Source organism: Ahaetulla prasina, chromosome 2, assembly GCF_028640845.1.
Source record: "Ahaetulla prasina isolate Xishuangbanna chromosome 2, ASM2864084v1, whole genome shotgun sequence".
Taxonomy (NCBI): domain Eukaryota; kingdom Metazoa; phylum Chordata; class Lepidosauria; order Squamata; family Colubridae; genus Ahaetulla; species Ahaetulla prasina.
In genome coordinates, this window is record NC_080540.1 from 70,282,086 (window position 1) to 70,298,839 (window position 16,754).

General features: G+C 34.6%; 1 protein-coding gene across 3 annotated transcripts in view; it reads right to left on the minus strand.

Moving 5' to 3' along the window:
- ATP2B2 (ATPase plasma membrane Ca2+ transporting 2) overlaps positions 1-16,754 on the minus strand; it is a 272,273-nt gene that overhangs the window by 13,895 nt on the left and 241,624 nt on the right. For 2 of the 3 annotated variants that reach the window (XM_058166189.1, XM_058166188.1), the window contains exons 20-22: positions 14,502-14,713; positions 13,646-13,753; positions 9,699-9,881 (exon numbers count right to left, since the gene is read on the minus strand). In XM_058166189.1, the coding sequence (XP_058022172.1) occupies positions 9,699-9,881; positions 13,646-13,753; positions 14,502-14,713 (503 nt within the window). Of the gene's footprint in view, positions 1-3,005; positions 3,093-9,698; positions 9,882-13,645; positions 13,754-14,501; positions 14,714-16,754 lie in introns of all 3 variants that reach the window. The other variant, XM_058166190.1, reaches the window with a different exon arrangement.

Below are 16,754 nucleotides of genomic sequence, written 5' to 3' on the forward strand. Positions count from 1 at the left end.
AACTAATGAACCAAAGCAAATCAGAACTCTGAGACTAGAATCCTCCTCAAAGAACTTCTTTATTGAGTACATCATATCGGCACTGTTCTAAATGGGTTCTTTTAGGAGGATTCCTCAAGAACTTTCAGAGGTTTTATACCTCCTATGAGCCCCTGCGTATGCATAGCAGCCTTCTGCTACCAATTAAAGCAGCTGTATCCTTTCTCACATTTGTGTGCAAAGTCTGAAAATAAGAGGTTGCTTCTTCATGTGAATGAGCCAACATCTTTAGCAGAAATCTGAAAAAGGTGACTATTTTAATTATTAGAAGAGACATACTATGCCCACAGTCACGGTTGGTGTATAAAACAGGGATTGTTCACATATTTATCCAAGTTTTCCTTACATATGCTAGAAAATGGGGAATCTAATCATAAAGAAAAAATCTATTTTGAACTCAGATTGTTTATTGGTGAGACTTTGGCTAAAACACTTATTTTATTTTGCACATGAATCAGGATTTTTTTTTAATTGCATTCTAATTAGGTAGCAGAGTTGCAGCATATTTGAATCCTATCAAAACCAAAATTCAGATTCGTGTAATTTTTCAGTCCGTGAGCTCACATAGCAGAATAGGCCTTTGCATAATCAACAACTTTATTAAAACAATTCATATCTTTTTTTAAAAAAAGGTACTCTAATATAAACAATTCTTTATGAAGTGATACTTTTCAATAACAATGTTGAGAATTAACAGCACAAGTATATTTGTTTTAAATGTTAGAATAGAGTGATAAATGAAATTAAATGAAAGATGCAAGGTATGTAAGATATTTGAAGGATGCTCTGAACTGCTAGGTAGAGTTAGTCTCCAGTGCCAATGCAGCAAGTGTATCAAACACAGTAGCATTAATGTGCAAAGACAGAACATGCAGTTTCTGTTTCTTTTCTCTTTTTAAAAAAAATTAAAATAACCCCCGGAATAGCTAGTTGCATACAAATAATATTTTTATTTTGTTTAACAATGTATGCTGCATCTTGGAATAGTTTAGACTTTTTTTTTTGTAATCCAGAGAATGAATTTCAATATTCACTCCATATCTATGTGACAGGACTTTTCTCCTCTTTTATTGCCCTTTGAGGTCTTTTAATCCTCTGCAGACCAATGGAAATTGAAAAACTTCTTTCAACACCTTCTTTTTAGGAAAAACTGATCATTTGCAGGGTAGGTTCACTGGATCCCAGCCAAGATATCTATAGAGTTGTGTTTAATATAGGCCAACAGCAGTTTTCATCTATCAGTGTGTATTACAGATCTCTGTTCATTAATTAATTGTTTTAAAAAGTTCCAAAAATGTTTTACTACCATCAAATAGAAAACTCTAGATGTATTTTATTTGAGGCCATGATTGGTTTAAAATATTATAGAAGTTTAAATTATTACTTAAAGTGTGGTCCTGAACCCATGTATCTTGCAGAATAAGTCTCCTGAACTTTTCAGTACTTATTGGTCAGTAAACATGCATAGGACTGCCCTGCAGTAGAAGTCTAATCCCTGGAATACTGCCCTCAATTGAGGTAGTCCTCAATTTACAAAAATTTGTTTAGTGACTGTTCCAAGTTACAGTGACACTAAAAAAAGTAATTTATGGCTGGTTTTCACGTTTAAAACCTTTGCAGTATTCCTACGGTCACATGATCAAAACCGGGATTTTTATTTTTTTGAAACTGGCATATATTTATGACCGTTGTAATGTCCTGGAGTCATGTGATCATTTTTGTGAGCTTCTAACAACAAAGTCAATGAGGAAGATTCACTTAACAACTGTGTTACTAACTTAACAACTGCAGTGATTCACTTAACAACCATGGCAGAAAAAGTTGTAAAATGGAGGAAAACTCACTTAACAACTGTCTTGCTTAGCAACAGGAATTTGGGGCTCAAATTTGGGGGTCAACCAGAGGAATTTGTGGTTGTAAATTGAGTATTGAGATCTTCAAAGCAAATCATCATGCATAATGGAGTAGATTTAAAAAAATTAAGCCACTGAAGATGAAAAATGTTCTTTATTCCCCGCATGAGTACCAATTTGGTAAAATGGAGAGATGGGGGAAATCAGAATTTTCCCTTTCTTTGTTACATACATCTTAGAGAAGTTTGTCTTTTATGCAAGAATTTTGAAAAAAGACACTAAAAAGAGTCTTTAGACTATTACACAGGACCAAGACTTCTCATATGCCATTTCCATTTCCAGATCATGTGACCAAAGGGGTGTGATTTAGCTGAAGGTTCCATCAGGTGATACTTGCTGCTAAGTCTAAGTGAACACAACAAACCCAGCAAAGGAAAAGAGAGTACTTTGTGTGCATATTGCTTCCACTTTGCCCAAACTGTGGAAATACATAAAAATTTACTTTTCACTAGTGTAGGAGTTATGGGGAAGTTCTTTACATATTTATATGATAGTTAGCTATTTGTAAATGATTAAGTTACCTAATTAGGCTGGGATACCACTACTAAGTTTCAGTCAAAGACAAATTAAATAACTTTGGTTAATTAAAAAATTTAGGAAGTTTTTAACAGCTTAGAAGTTATGTAGGTTCCTACTATTTTACTGATATTAAAAAATCAAGCTCAATGTAACAATTTGAAGCGCTCCTGGAGAAACGTAAAAGAAATTTGTGCAGTCAAAGAAGAAATATGAACATGCGAAGGACAGACCTATTCATTATAGGAGAAAATTGGTATTTATTCCATGGAAAGTAATTACAGATAAGACATAATTAATCAGTGGAAATGAAGACCTGTAGAAAGTAGTGTACCAGTGTGCAAAACTATACCACTCATGTTAAAATGGAAAAGAGATGAGAAAGGGCACAGTGTCTCAGTCGTGTGAAATGAGCCTCTCTGTATGCAGATGCAGTAAGAATACACACTCACGCCCAACCGCCGCAGCAGGTGTGCTGGTAGGAGAGGAAAGAGCATTGGATAACGAAACGTGGCTAGGGCTAGAAATATTGGTTACATCCTGGTTCTGGCTTGTGACGGAGGATTGTCTCCTGAGAGCTCCCTGAAAGGAAGTGCCACTCTTGAAAGTATTGACTACTTCGATCTGTAATGGAGGAAAGAATGAGACAAGTTGCTTGAGGAATGGACATAACTTTGCAATGGACAGGAGCTGTATTTTCTAATAATATTCAGCTGCTTCCCCCAAAAATCATTTCAATCTTCAGAGTCAAAAATAATGAAAACGTCTTTTAAGATTTAGAGCACACAGTTTCTATTCAAAAGAGAATTGTGCAATATCACCACTGCTAGGGTTGATTTATAATAGCAGATTTGTGGCTTAAAAAGAAATGTGTGGTGGGGACATTTTCCTGCTGTCCTTGGACTTTGCTGGCTCCGTCACAAAGTGCTATAAATTCAAGCCATTCAGGCACACTGCATCTGCAGACATTAATTATTTTTATATCTATCAGGAGATCAGTTTTATTCACTAGGAGGAAAAAATATTAAAACACTTCCAATTTCATATAACAAATGATATACTTTAGAGTAGCTCGGCAATGTAATTCTATGAATGTCTACCCCCAAATAGGTTCTTTTTCTTTTCAGTCACAGCTTAACTGTTTATAGGATTGCATAATAGCATGTAAGATAGAACAATCTTTCAAATGTGATTATTTTATGATATTGGATCTCAGCTCCTATAATCTATGGCCAACAGAGCTGCATATGCTGGTTGCTGGGATCTGAAAACCAACAAAGCTGGAAGGCACCAGACCAGGGAAGAATATAATAATACATCTGTTGATTTATTCATACCATAATCACTATCTCCCAATGAATAGATTAATTTCTATAAGATAAACATTTGCAAACCTAACTTCTCATGGATTTTAATTACAAGAAAAATAAAGTCTGGAATTATTTGGATTAAAAATTATGAAAGTGATTTCTACTTCCAATTTCCGAGTTCAAGATATACACATCTGGATGTTTATAAGAAAATAGTATCTACCCTAGATAAATAAGATTCAAATTAATTCAAACAATTAATTTGCTGTTTGTAGGTTTCAGCTGCAGCAGCTGCCTCCATGAATCCCCAAGGTGCAATCAACTACAAATTTTGAATCGCCTTTGAATCACCATGTGGTTTTTTTGATCTCTTTCTTTAGACATCATTTGTGCAATAAAAGGGATAATATTACTCTTCCTTGCTATAGATTTATAGGATTATAATTACAAATAGTAATTATTATTATTATTAAAATTACAATGTATAAAGGCATGGAAAGCATTTGTAACAAATGAAACAACTATCTGTGAAAAGGCAACTAGAGGTTCAAGAACTGCAATACCACAACTTTTTTTTGCCCCTCTCAAAGATATGCTAAAAATCAAAGACATTTATCACCATGCTTAGACATGAAACATACAAGAACTGTAGTGTAAGTATTAAAATAGGGTAAAATCATTAAAAAAAATCTCTTACCAAATTCAGAATCAAAACAAATCAATCAGATAAAAAAAATCAAAATAATTCCATCTACTTTACATCAATGTTCTGTCCCAATATTATATCCATTGCCCATGCTGGCATTATACAAAGTTTAAGACAAAAAGGCAAACAATAAAAAGAGTAAAATCAAAATATAGTAAAAATAACAGCTTGAATTTTTCACATTGACTTTTGAATGGGAAGGAGAACAAAGAGGCCAGGGTAGAAAGATTGGGCAATTCTTTTTAAATTCCTATTGCAAATATGCCTTTGTGCCATAAGTATCCAATATGAGACCTGTTTAATCACTTCCACTCCCTTGCACCAATGTTGATATCAGTGGTGTCCACAGCAAAATGACAATTCATATATGATGGTGGAGTCATATAAATGCTACAATTATGTCTTGCATTCATAAGAAGAGGAATTTGCATGATTACATCATCACCTACTTATCATCATTGGCTATCTATTCCCTGGATATTCATGATTTCTTTCAGAATAGAGGCATCCTCCCCTTTTCAAGCATTTGCTAGGATGTCAGTGAATCTCATTTTGAATCTCAGGAAAAGCTGCCATTCAATCTAGGAAGCCAGCAAATATTCTCTAACTCTTAGATGGGAGCAAACCTCTTATCTGTTGCAGATTGCTTCTGACTTGAGCAGTCTTTAGTATGAATTAAGCTATGGTAAGCTGAACCATTCAGTCATTCTCCAAAATGTTTACCTCTCACAACCCAAGAAGAATTATTCTTGCAAAATAGTGTTGTATGAACATTGGGTTATATTTTGTAGTAGTGGTTTAGTTAGACCTACTTAATCAATTTAATAATCCAGCAACTCTCCCGTGTGAAAAATGAAAATACGTTATTGAAATATTTAAAGAGAATATAACAAGTTTGTCATTACAATTAAAAAAAAAACTCTGTTTGTACCAAATAAGTAATATAGCATCTAAAATGACTTTAAAAGAGTTGATCCACTATACTTATATTCGCAATATCTACATTGAGTATTTTTATCCTGATAATAGTTCTTTGTGCTTCATAACCAGATGTCAACATTATGGTTTGTCCAAAAACTTAAGGGGCTGCTGTCATTAGAGAACATCTGAAAACACAACTATATAAATGGAACTAAACATACAATATTTTAGATGTTATCAACATGAACTATATTCAGATAGTTCAGATAAGACAATCTTGTACAATGTTTTATGCTTGATTCATGACTCAGCTGGTTTATTTCTTCAAATTACAATAGAAAAGCTAATTTACACAAAGGGACATATGAATGAACACCATGCACTATGCACTATGGAATGAGTTTGGCTCATTTACATCCTTAATATTAAGAAATTCTAACTTATCTAAATATATTAATACTCTTAAATTAGAATTAAGTACATTTTCTGGATAAAACTATTCTAATCCAGGATCATGATACACTCTCCAATAGAGGCAATATTTTAGAAACTGTGTTAAGAAACTGCTACAAATAGAACATGGTAAAACCCCAAATAATTGACTCCACCTATCTTTCAGATTTAAAAGAAATGCATTATAACTAAAGATAAATAATATCTGCATTTATTATTTTAAAAGAATAATTATTGTCCAACTTTAGTTTCTTCTGGGAAAGCAACTAAAGCTACATTATTGAGTCTATTTATAGTCCTCAGTTAATTAGATCATCAAATTGTGTGGACTCGCCTAGACATAGTTGGATTTAGCCCAACAGGACTGATATTTTGTTTATGGCTAAAATAACTGCCTTATAGTCTGCAGACTATAGAAGAGAAGTTTGTTTCTTCTCTCCCAACTCTGAAGTAATATCCTAGAAAACCCCATAAAAATGGGATTTCCTGAAACTGTGTCCACTTCACAGCCACCAGAACATATCGGCTACGGCACAATTTTATCAATCATCCATAACTTTATTCAAATCAATGTTGGACAGAAATCTCTATTTACACATATCATATCATAAAACAATTCAATGTCACTTTTAAGAAACAGAATGATCCGCAACTTCCTCTGAGCGGATATCCTCTGAACGGACAAGCCCCCCAATTCAGATTTAGGAACAGCTTTATGGCAAGAACAAACAGTCTTGAAGGTACACAAGGACAAGATTAAATTAAAAGATGGAGGAAGGAGACCTCAACAAGGAATAATGTTAAAGGACGATATAGCTGAAGAATCTGATCTTTCTTATACTACTTGGAGGACCTTGAATAGGTTAAGAGTTGGAATGCCTAAATGTGAAACCAAGATGCTCAAGTGGAGGTTCTTAGTGGATAACAACACATTGTATGAATGTGGAGAGACACAGAGCCAGCTCCTCTACTATCAGAAACATGTACCTATCACTATCATTAAGTGTTGTAAGTGTTGTACCTTGATGAAGGTATCTTTTCTTTTATGTATACTGAGAGCATATGCACCAAAACAAATTCCCTGTGTGTCCAATCACACTTGGCCAATAAAAAATTCTATTCTATTCTATTCTAATGACTTGTTTTTGGCCAACAACAAAGCCAAGAAGGTGGCTTCATTCTGGCAGTTTACAGTTTGATCTAGACACGGGCAAATTAGGGCAGATCAAATAACAGCACCTACTATATTAACCCACCAGATTTGCACTTATTCTATCTTGTCATATTCCATCGCTGTATTTCTGGGTATGTTTATAAGAAAGAGAAGCTGAATTGCTACTTTCTTTAAAATACAATAAAATGATTTCTTTGTTTTAAAAATCTATACAAATCCTACAGATGAAAAATATAGGTGGAGAAGAGGGATTGTTCTTTGATCCAACAGTCCATTCTCTTTTGTTGTTGTTGTTGTTTTTTGTAAGTTCTATGGAAGAGATGGAATAAAACTGACTTTATGTCTGTCAACCTCATCTCTTTCCACAGTATGAGGAAAAGCAAAGGAATATGTGTTCAATTATTTTATTTTCCCTCTCTTCAAAATATGTCTAGTACATTAAATAATACAAAGAATGTGGAGAGGTGCTTTATCTTCTCCATGTTTCCATAGGTCATAAAGCTTTGGAAGATGTCAATACATCTCTATCATAACACAGCAAGGTTTTCTAATCACTTCTTGTTAACTCATAACAAGATATGGGTTACAGTTATGAAACGGGTAAAATGCTCCTGGTTCGGACTGGATCGCCCAATCCAGTAGCGATGGCGGTGGGTGGTTTGGAGAACCGGTAGCAAAAATCCCTGCCCCCCACTTCCCCCCACATGCCCAGCTAAGCCCCGCAATCATCAGAGATTGTTTTTTTTTTACTTTTAAAATCATTTTTGGCCGAAGAGGCTGTAAAAAAAAAGCTTTTAAAGGGTTCTGGGGATCAGGCAACTCATCTGGGATCGTCAGAACCCTTTCAAAACATTTTTTCTACAAACACTTCGGCCGAAGAAGCTATAAAATAATGCTTTTAAAAGACTCCTCTGGCGATCCCAGCTGAGTTGCCTGATCATCAGACACTTTTAAAAGCATTTTTTTATAACCTCTTCAGAAGAGGTTGTAGAAAAAATGCTTTTAAAAGTAAAAAAAAAAGTTGGCCATGCCAACCCAGTCACATTACCCTCCCACCACCAAGCCACACCCACAGAACCAGTAGTAACAAATTTTACATTTCACTCCTGGTTAACAATATATATATTTCAGTGTGTACACCCTGAAATACAGTGGAGTATTTTTAAAACTCGTTCAAAATTATTCATTGATCGCAAATTAACACAAAAAGGGAAGGGCAGAAAGTAATGAGGGATTATTGTAAGATATATTGCTAAAATTCCTACCACAATGAATCTACATCTAAGTAAAAAGAGAAGTGTCTTGGTTAGCAAGAAAGCATAATTATTGTTTATTTTGGTTGAAACAGTTAAAAAGAGAAGAATTTTCTATGGATCATGAAAATAAAGACATACAAAAGAACTAAAGGCTATTTTTAAATCTACGAGAGGAACTAAGTGGAGAGTTGGCTCTTTGTTGTTTACACTCACCACAACCAGAAAGACATCCTGATAGAAATCTCAACAGACAACAGTCCTCCTGCAACCACCAGGAAGAAAATAACCCACATTTAGAGGAAACTCGAGGTAGATAATAGCCCTCTCCCTGGGAATACATTTTGGAAAAACCTTTCCTAAAAATTGCTAGTAAATTACTGATTTAATTTAAGATAGCAGCTTTTTATTGAATTAACAAATAATGTAGATTGATCTTCCCATGTGTTGCTCTCCATCTAATACTAACTCCTCTTGTTTTTAATTTCTGATTTCCATAGACAGCAACAAATCGAGTACACTGGGCTGATGTGAATTTTATTTTCTACCATATAAATTCCTTCTTTAAAAATGAGGTTGTCACAGTACAAAATGAGGCTGCACTTACTGTAACACAACTTAACATAGTCTGCAGAAATAAAGCTTCTGAGATGGATTCACTTAATCTAAAATCATGTTTTGACCTTACAAACATTCATTCCTTTGTGGCATTTTAAGAGTGTGCCTTTTCAAAAATGTCTGTTTTTAGTGCTCACTCTATACTTTCTCTGCAATGACAAGAACCCTGTACAAAAACAGAGAAATCAATGATTTGAATATATATCTATTGAGATATGATACTGCAGTTTGCTAAAAAGTTTGTTATAGTATTTATTTCACACATTTCTGTATATTTTACCCATTCACATATTATACTGATGCAGTGTTTTTTCCCTTTATGTTTTGTAAAACTATTATATAACAAAGCAATGGAACATAAAACCTTAAACAGGCAGCAACATAAAAACATGTGGAAAATGTTTTCTTAGCCTATGCAGTTTAGGTTTCACTGACATACTTTTGAGAGTCTAAAAATATAGCTCACAATCAAAAAATTGAGAATGTGTTACTTGAAAAATGAAAATAGATTGGAGCAACACACTGATTAGAACTATAATATTCTGATTTATGCAAGCCATAATTACATAGTAAAGTATATAGGACATGTTACAGTAACTTCCAGAAAAATAAAGGCAAAAATCAATAAAGAACCTGTTGGCCAGTACTGAAACTAATATTCTAACTGAGGATGATGGAATAAAAAGTGCAATATACCTGGAGGATTGGGAATGGTTGATTTAAGGCTATAGTTTGCATCTGCATGATTATTGTTATTGTCATTGATCTCCTGGAAAATATTTTTGTCCAACATACCTGAGTTTGGATTCTATTAAGCCCTCTGAACCAGAGGATTTGTCCACGGCGAAGTTCTCTCTCTGCATGATCAATCTCTTCTACATCTTCACTCATCTCCTCTTCGGGCACTTCTTCTTTTAATGTAAGCCCTCCTGCTTCCTTTAGAAATTTTAGCCTACTGGTTGGGATGGTTGCAATGACCTAAAATAAACATTAGAATTATGCCAAGAGACAAAGTTTGCAGAGAGGAGATTAAAATTTACAGCATACAAAAAGTACAAATGATACCTTAGGAAAAAAATTGATACATAGTGACTCAACCGAGAAATCATATTAGCCTGAAGGCCTTTAAACCATCTTAATCCCCTTCAATGAATTAGGAATAGAGGACAGTGGACAGTAAAGATACATTTGGGTCAAAAGACTGAGAACCAGTCATCACTTTGGGATAAATGCTTGCAGATGTCCAGTGAAAAAAGTGAGTGTCCATCATTACTAGCTTCCACGAAGATACAGGGGGACTGCCATTCTCTCTCTCTTTCTCTCTCTCTTCCCCCCTCTCTCTTTCCCTCTCTCTCCCTCCCCCCTCCCTCTCCCTCTCCCCCTCTCTCTATTTTTATTTTAAAAGAAATGCTAAATTAGAAAAGAAATCAGGATCAATGCTAAACAGAGTTGGGCGAGGCCTACCCATTGCTACTCATTCCTACCCACATTTCATACTCTCCCTTGTAGGCATTGGAAGGTAAAAAGTAAAAGTGAAAAAAAGGGACATGGAATTCTAAGAGAAGCCATTTTATTGACCACATGGTTGGCTTCAGGAATTACCATCTAGGAATCCTTCATTTACTGAATGAACCATGGTATCTGTGTAATCTATGAATCCCATCCATGATCTGAGCAATACTTCAAATTTAGTCTCAAAAGAAAGATTTGGAAGCATAAATATAGCACTGTTTGCAACACTTTAAAGTAGTTGCGTCTTTCCTGAGATTGCGTGACCCAGGAAAGGATGTGTTGGCTTTAAGGTGTGTTAGACAATGTTACAGTTGTGTTCCTGCATTCTCTAAACCACTAGTTTTGGAAACTGGAAAGCCTAATTCAGTTCTTCTTTTTTTTGTTTCAACTTTTTTATTTTATTTTACATATGCATATCAACGCATGAACAGTGTGGCATTTGGGTGTCATACATTCTAATACAAATAAAACTAGTAAAATTGATCATAGATATTCAACCAACTATATATTTCTAATGATAATACACATTTATATTAAGGTGTAGTTTATCATTATTTAATTATTCTATGTTTTAATATATTGCTCTAATGCCACTCATGATACTATTTGATCATATATAGTAATGCCCCCATTCAATTTCTAAGCTTCCCTCTTGTTACTTCTTTTGTTTTAATATGTAAAAATGTATATACTAATATTCCCCCTTTCTCTTATTTCTATCTCTATTCTAACTTTTAATCATGTCATCCTTTTATTAAAAGATGCCTTCTTTCTATCCAGCATCTCTCGCCCACTTTGGTGATTTGAATCCTGTTCATTTTTAACTTACCTCCCATATTTCACTCTTTACATCTATTTTTATTGAGATACAATCATTCATTATTTTGTTTTTTCAATGTTTCAATACACAATTCTAATACCAATCCCAATATTATTTAGGCATACAAAATTAGTCTAATCATATTCTTTACAATCATCAAATCTATATAATTCTGATAGTAATACACATATTTATATTAAAGTATGTTCTTTCATTATTTAATTACTCAATGTTTCAATATATTATTCCAATGCCAATCACAAAATTATTAAAATGTAATAATACCATCATTCAATCTCGTTTTCCCATTTTATTATTACTTTTATTCCATTATATAATGGAATAAAATAAATATAAAAATAAAATAAATGGTATATGCAAATGTTTCGCCCTTCTCTTATTTCTACCTAACTTCTAATCGTGCCGCTATTCTAAAAAAGAAGGGAAAGAAAGAGAAAAACAAAGGCAAATCAAAACATTAAAAAAGGAGAGAAACCCTTTCCTTTCTATCCATCATCTCTTGCCCGCTTCAGTACTTTAGTTTCCATGCCTTTTTTTTTTTTTTTGACTTGCCTCCCATATTTCTCTCTTGGATCTTTATCTCTGTCTGCATCTACTTCTTGGCTATTCGATCTAACTATTTCTCCCATCTCTTCTCTGCCTAGCTACAAAAGTATCTGCCCAAACCCATATCTCCCATTTAAAAGTACCTTCCTGTAATTTTCAACCCTCTTAAAATATTGCCCCCCTGGTTTAATTCATCAATCACTATTATTTTTATTATTATCTCCTCCTTGTCTTCTTTTGTTCACTGGTTCTTTAGTTCTATCTTTTCCTCCATTCCTTCTGTTAGCTCCTCCTTTTTCTGAGCATCTAGATCTTTACTCATCATTCCTTGTATAGTATTTTCCATTTTTTCCACAATCTCCTTAAATCTTTTCTCCATTATGTCTTTTGTGCTTTGGAAAATCTACACCATCTCCTTCAAAGTTCCACTTATTTCTTATCTTATTTTATTTTAAGAATCCCACTTTTGTCCAAGTAGTCCAAGAACCATTTATTCAGACCTTAAATTGCCCTTCAAGAAGTACACTAATCACAATTCTTTGTATCCCATAGGAAATCAATCAGTTCCATATAAATAGTCCCAGAAGTTATCAAAAGCCTCTTTACCAGTTCAATCTTCTAGTATAACATTCAGGGGTCACTTTAATTAAAAAACTTCCTTGTTCTCATATTTGACTCTTCAGTAGTCGTGGGGTAGCTAGATATATTTTCTAACTACCAGTAAATATTTTCACAATCCTTCATATAAGTGTTCCCAGAGTTGTATATTTTCCTTTCATCAGCAGGTGGCACTCTCAACTTAAATTTCAGTGCTGCCACTAGTCAGTCTGATTTTAGTTATTTTGATCATAATTTTAATTGTAATTCAATTATAGAAGCAGGATAAGTTTTCCAGCATTTTAAAATGCTTTCCCATTACCATGTCTTCCCAGTTTAAGAGTCCAATTTTCTGTATTTTTAGAAATTTATTGTTTTTCTCTCTTAGGTCTTTTCCTTCTGGTCTGGTATTTTTCTCATAATGCTTAATTGCCACTTTAACAAGCAATTCTGAGCAAATAGTTCTAAATTGTTCCTTGGGGTTAGGTTTTAAATAAAAAAAGAATCCTCTCCCACAGTTCCAGTCACTGTTTACCTACTTCACTCCAGCATAAGTCTTAGCTGTTCCTCGATTGTCCCAGCTTCGTGGCAGCCATCTTTTGGCTGCCTCTTCTCACCGTGGCTGAGAGGGTAAAAGAACCCCAGTCAGACAGGAGAGTTGTGACTCTCCACAACCTCACACGGCAGCCCTCTTTGCTTCATCACCCCTGCAGGGCAGCTTTGGTTCCTTTCAGAGCCCACCACTTGGCACAGGAGCACAGAGACGTGTTCCTCGTGTCCGATCTCGCCACGACATCAACTGAAAGCCAATAATTCAGTTCTTCTTGGCAGTCCAAAGGATATACCAGATTTTTGTTGCCAGATCTCCCCATAGCCTGTCTAGAGTCTTTACATAATGTTGAACCTCATGCTAATGTAAATAGAACATATTTCCTTGAAGTATTAAAACAAGTCACATGTGGGAGCCCAGCAAAAATCTTATCTTTCAAGCAGATGTGCTCAGAATTAGGGAAGGGTTTCAAAGTAGAAATTAAGCCTTGCAGGTCCTTAACATTAGCAGAGAAGTGTTTTTCAATATACTCTAGACAACTTCTTTGAATGCTTTGCACAGCCTTGATTACTGCCGTAATAATTGCCCAGGATGTAAGTTACTGTCCTGAAGAAAACTTCTTATTCCAAGAATATATATATTTAATCTAAAAAATATAAATGATTTTCTAATGAATATAAACAAAATGGTCCTTACCTGCCCCCAAACGAGTTCACCTAATCCAATAAATACACACCACATCCATTGGTCAAGTTCCAAAGGAGAACAACTAAAAGGTTTTCCACCAAATTGTACAATTACTATCTACAGAAGGAAAAGAATAAAATGAAATATGCATTTATTAACAGAGTCACAAATCCTGTTCTTGTATTTTCTTCCAAAAATTAACATTCATATTTTTGTTTTCTGCTTCCTTAAAGAAAATAATACTAGCATGCTTTTGGACCAATATAATAGAACAAATGCATTATTGATAAGCTACAGCCTATACCTGCATCAGACAATTACCCAGTCTAAAACATTCTCACAATCAATAAGAAATAAAGGACAATGAAGGAGACAGACTCAACAACAAACCCAGATGTCTAATTTACCCCAATCTACCACAACAGCACCAACACAAATCCCAACAAATACACACATATGATTCGAGATGGCTTCACATACTCTTCCTCTAATGTGATATATTTATATTTGCTGTCATGTTGCATGCCACCTAGTCACATAGTTTGAATTGGGTGGCCTTATTTATCTGTGTAATAAATAAATAAATAAAGTAAATCAATCAATCATCACAACTCTCTTCCCACTATGAAAAAAGACATACAGCAGATGAAGCCCCAAAAGAAATAAATTGATGGGCAAAAAAAAAGGAATGGTCAGATTTATATAAAGAACTTAAATAATGACCAAATTAGCAATGGATTTATACAATGTCTTTAGATTTTTTTTAAAGGACTATAATATAGGATGAAAGTGTGAAAAGGAGAAAGTCTGTACAATGAAGCATGCAAATAAAATCCAGATGGCTTAGCATTGTCAGATAGATTACCTGTACAGCGAATGTACCCAATACAATAGTGCAAAATATAGGGTTTCTAAAGATGCCATCAAAAACATTCCTTTCGCCATGGATTTTGCGTGCATTGATTTCATTAAATAATTGCATCATGACAAAAGTATTGAAGATGATGGTGTAGTGCTCAGAAGGTGGAGAGTGGAGTGGTGCGTTTCTGCCACTATCAATCATGAACATTTTTTCACCTGGTCAAAGCAGAAAATAAACAAAATTTAAAAACATCATTCGAAGTTTCAATTCAGGATATAATTTGTTCACAGCTCATCATCATGTTTTATGAGGTCATCTAGATTACGATTCCCCCAAAATTCTGAAACAAAGTATCTGTTCTCCAAGTATGCTATAGTCTACAATTTCCAAGGCGGAAGCTTTTAAAATGCAATTTGTCTCAGACAAACAGGACTAATTATCTCTAATTAATTAGGATCATAAGCTTCCTAACAGACAGGAAGCAGCAGGTGAAGCTAGGCAAAATCACGTCTGATATCTGTACAATTAGCACAAGAGCCCCCCCAAGGTTGTGTGCTCTCTCCACTTCTCTTCTCTCTATATACCAATGACTGCATCTCAAAAGATCCCTCTGTTAAAGTACTGAAGTTTGTAGATGATACAACAGTGATTGGTTTCATTTGACTCAATGATGAATCTGCATACAGACGGGAGGTTGAATAACTAGCCTTGTGGTGCAACCAGAACAATCTTGAACTAAACACACTCAAAACTTTAGAAATGGTGGTAAATTTTAGGAGAAACCCTCTACTACCACTTCTTACAATACTAGACAACACAGTATCAACAGTAGAGTCCCTCAAGTTTTTAGGTTCTATCATATCTCAAGACTTAAAATGGACAGCTAACATCAAAAACATCATCAAAAAAGCAAAACAAAGAATGTTCTTTCTGCACCAACTCAAAAAGATCAAACTGCCCAAAGAGCTCCTGATTCAGTTCTACAGAGGAATTATTGGGTCTGTCATCTGCACCTCTATAACTGTCTGGTTTGGCTCTGCAACCTAACGAGACAGACACAGACTTCAGAAGATAATTAGAACTGCAGAAAAAACAATTGCTACCAGCCTGCCTTCCATTGAGGACTTTTATACTGCATGAATCAAAAAGAGGGCTGTGAAAGTATCTACAGATCCCTCACATCCTGGACATAAATTGTTTCAACTTCTACCCTCAAAATGACGGTATAGGGCACTGCATACCAGAACAACAAGTCACAAGGACAGGCTTTCCCCAAATGCCATCACTCTTCTAAACAAATAATTCCCACATCACTGTCAAATTAACTGCTAAGACTGTATTACTATTCTTCTTATCCTTACTAGTACCTATTTCTTCCCACTTATGGCTATATCCATGTTGCTTGTATCTTTACAAGTTATATTGTTTTTATTGTTTCCTAGTATGATTTGATTGCTTATTAGTATCCTATGACTATCACTAAGAGTTGTATCTTATGATTCCTGACAAATGTATTTTATTTTTATTCTTTTTCTAACAGCATATATGCACTGAAGACACATTCCTTGTGTGTCCATTTGGCCAATAAAGAACTGTTCTGTTCTGTTCTGTTCTGTTCTGTTCTAGTATCCAATCTATTCACTTAGAGACAAGTGTTTGCTTAGGAATTTCAGCAGTGCAATTGAAATTCCTTTTGGGCAAGTTTGGAGAAGAGGAATGGCACCAGGGCCTCAAAGGTGTCTATTCCCACTTCTACCCTTAAGAAAGCCCCCCCCCCCACAAAAAAGTCTAAAAAATATTCTAGAAAAATCTAGACGATTCTGCCCCTTCCAGTTATATCTATCATGAAAGCTCCTGCTGCCCTCTGGAAAAAAAATTGGCTCCCCATCAATGATAGGTTACCTGCTCTTCCTTTACACCTAATGGAAAATTTTTGATGTATTATGTAACTACAAGCTTTGCAGGATCCAATCTGGGTTGGTCAAAACCAGAGGTTTTGTCTTCTGAGCTATTGGACTCATGCTACAAGCTACAAGCTTTATCACGCATGAAACATAATGCCACCTTAATGATATTGAAACTGAATGAAAGTAAATTTGCATAATGCTAAAATGGCATCATGATATTTTTAAATAGTGGGTATGTTTTACTGTATCAAAATGATATTTTCAAATTTAAGAATCTTTCTAATTACGAAAGTGATTATGTTGTATAACCTGGATTTTACACAATGTCTTACACATTGTCTTACATATT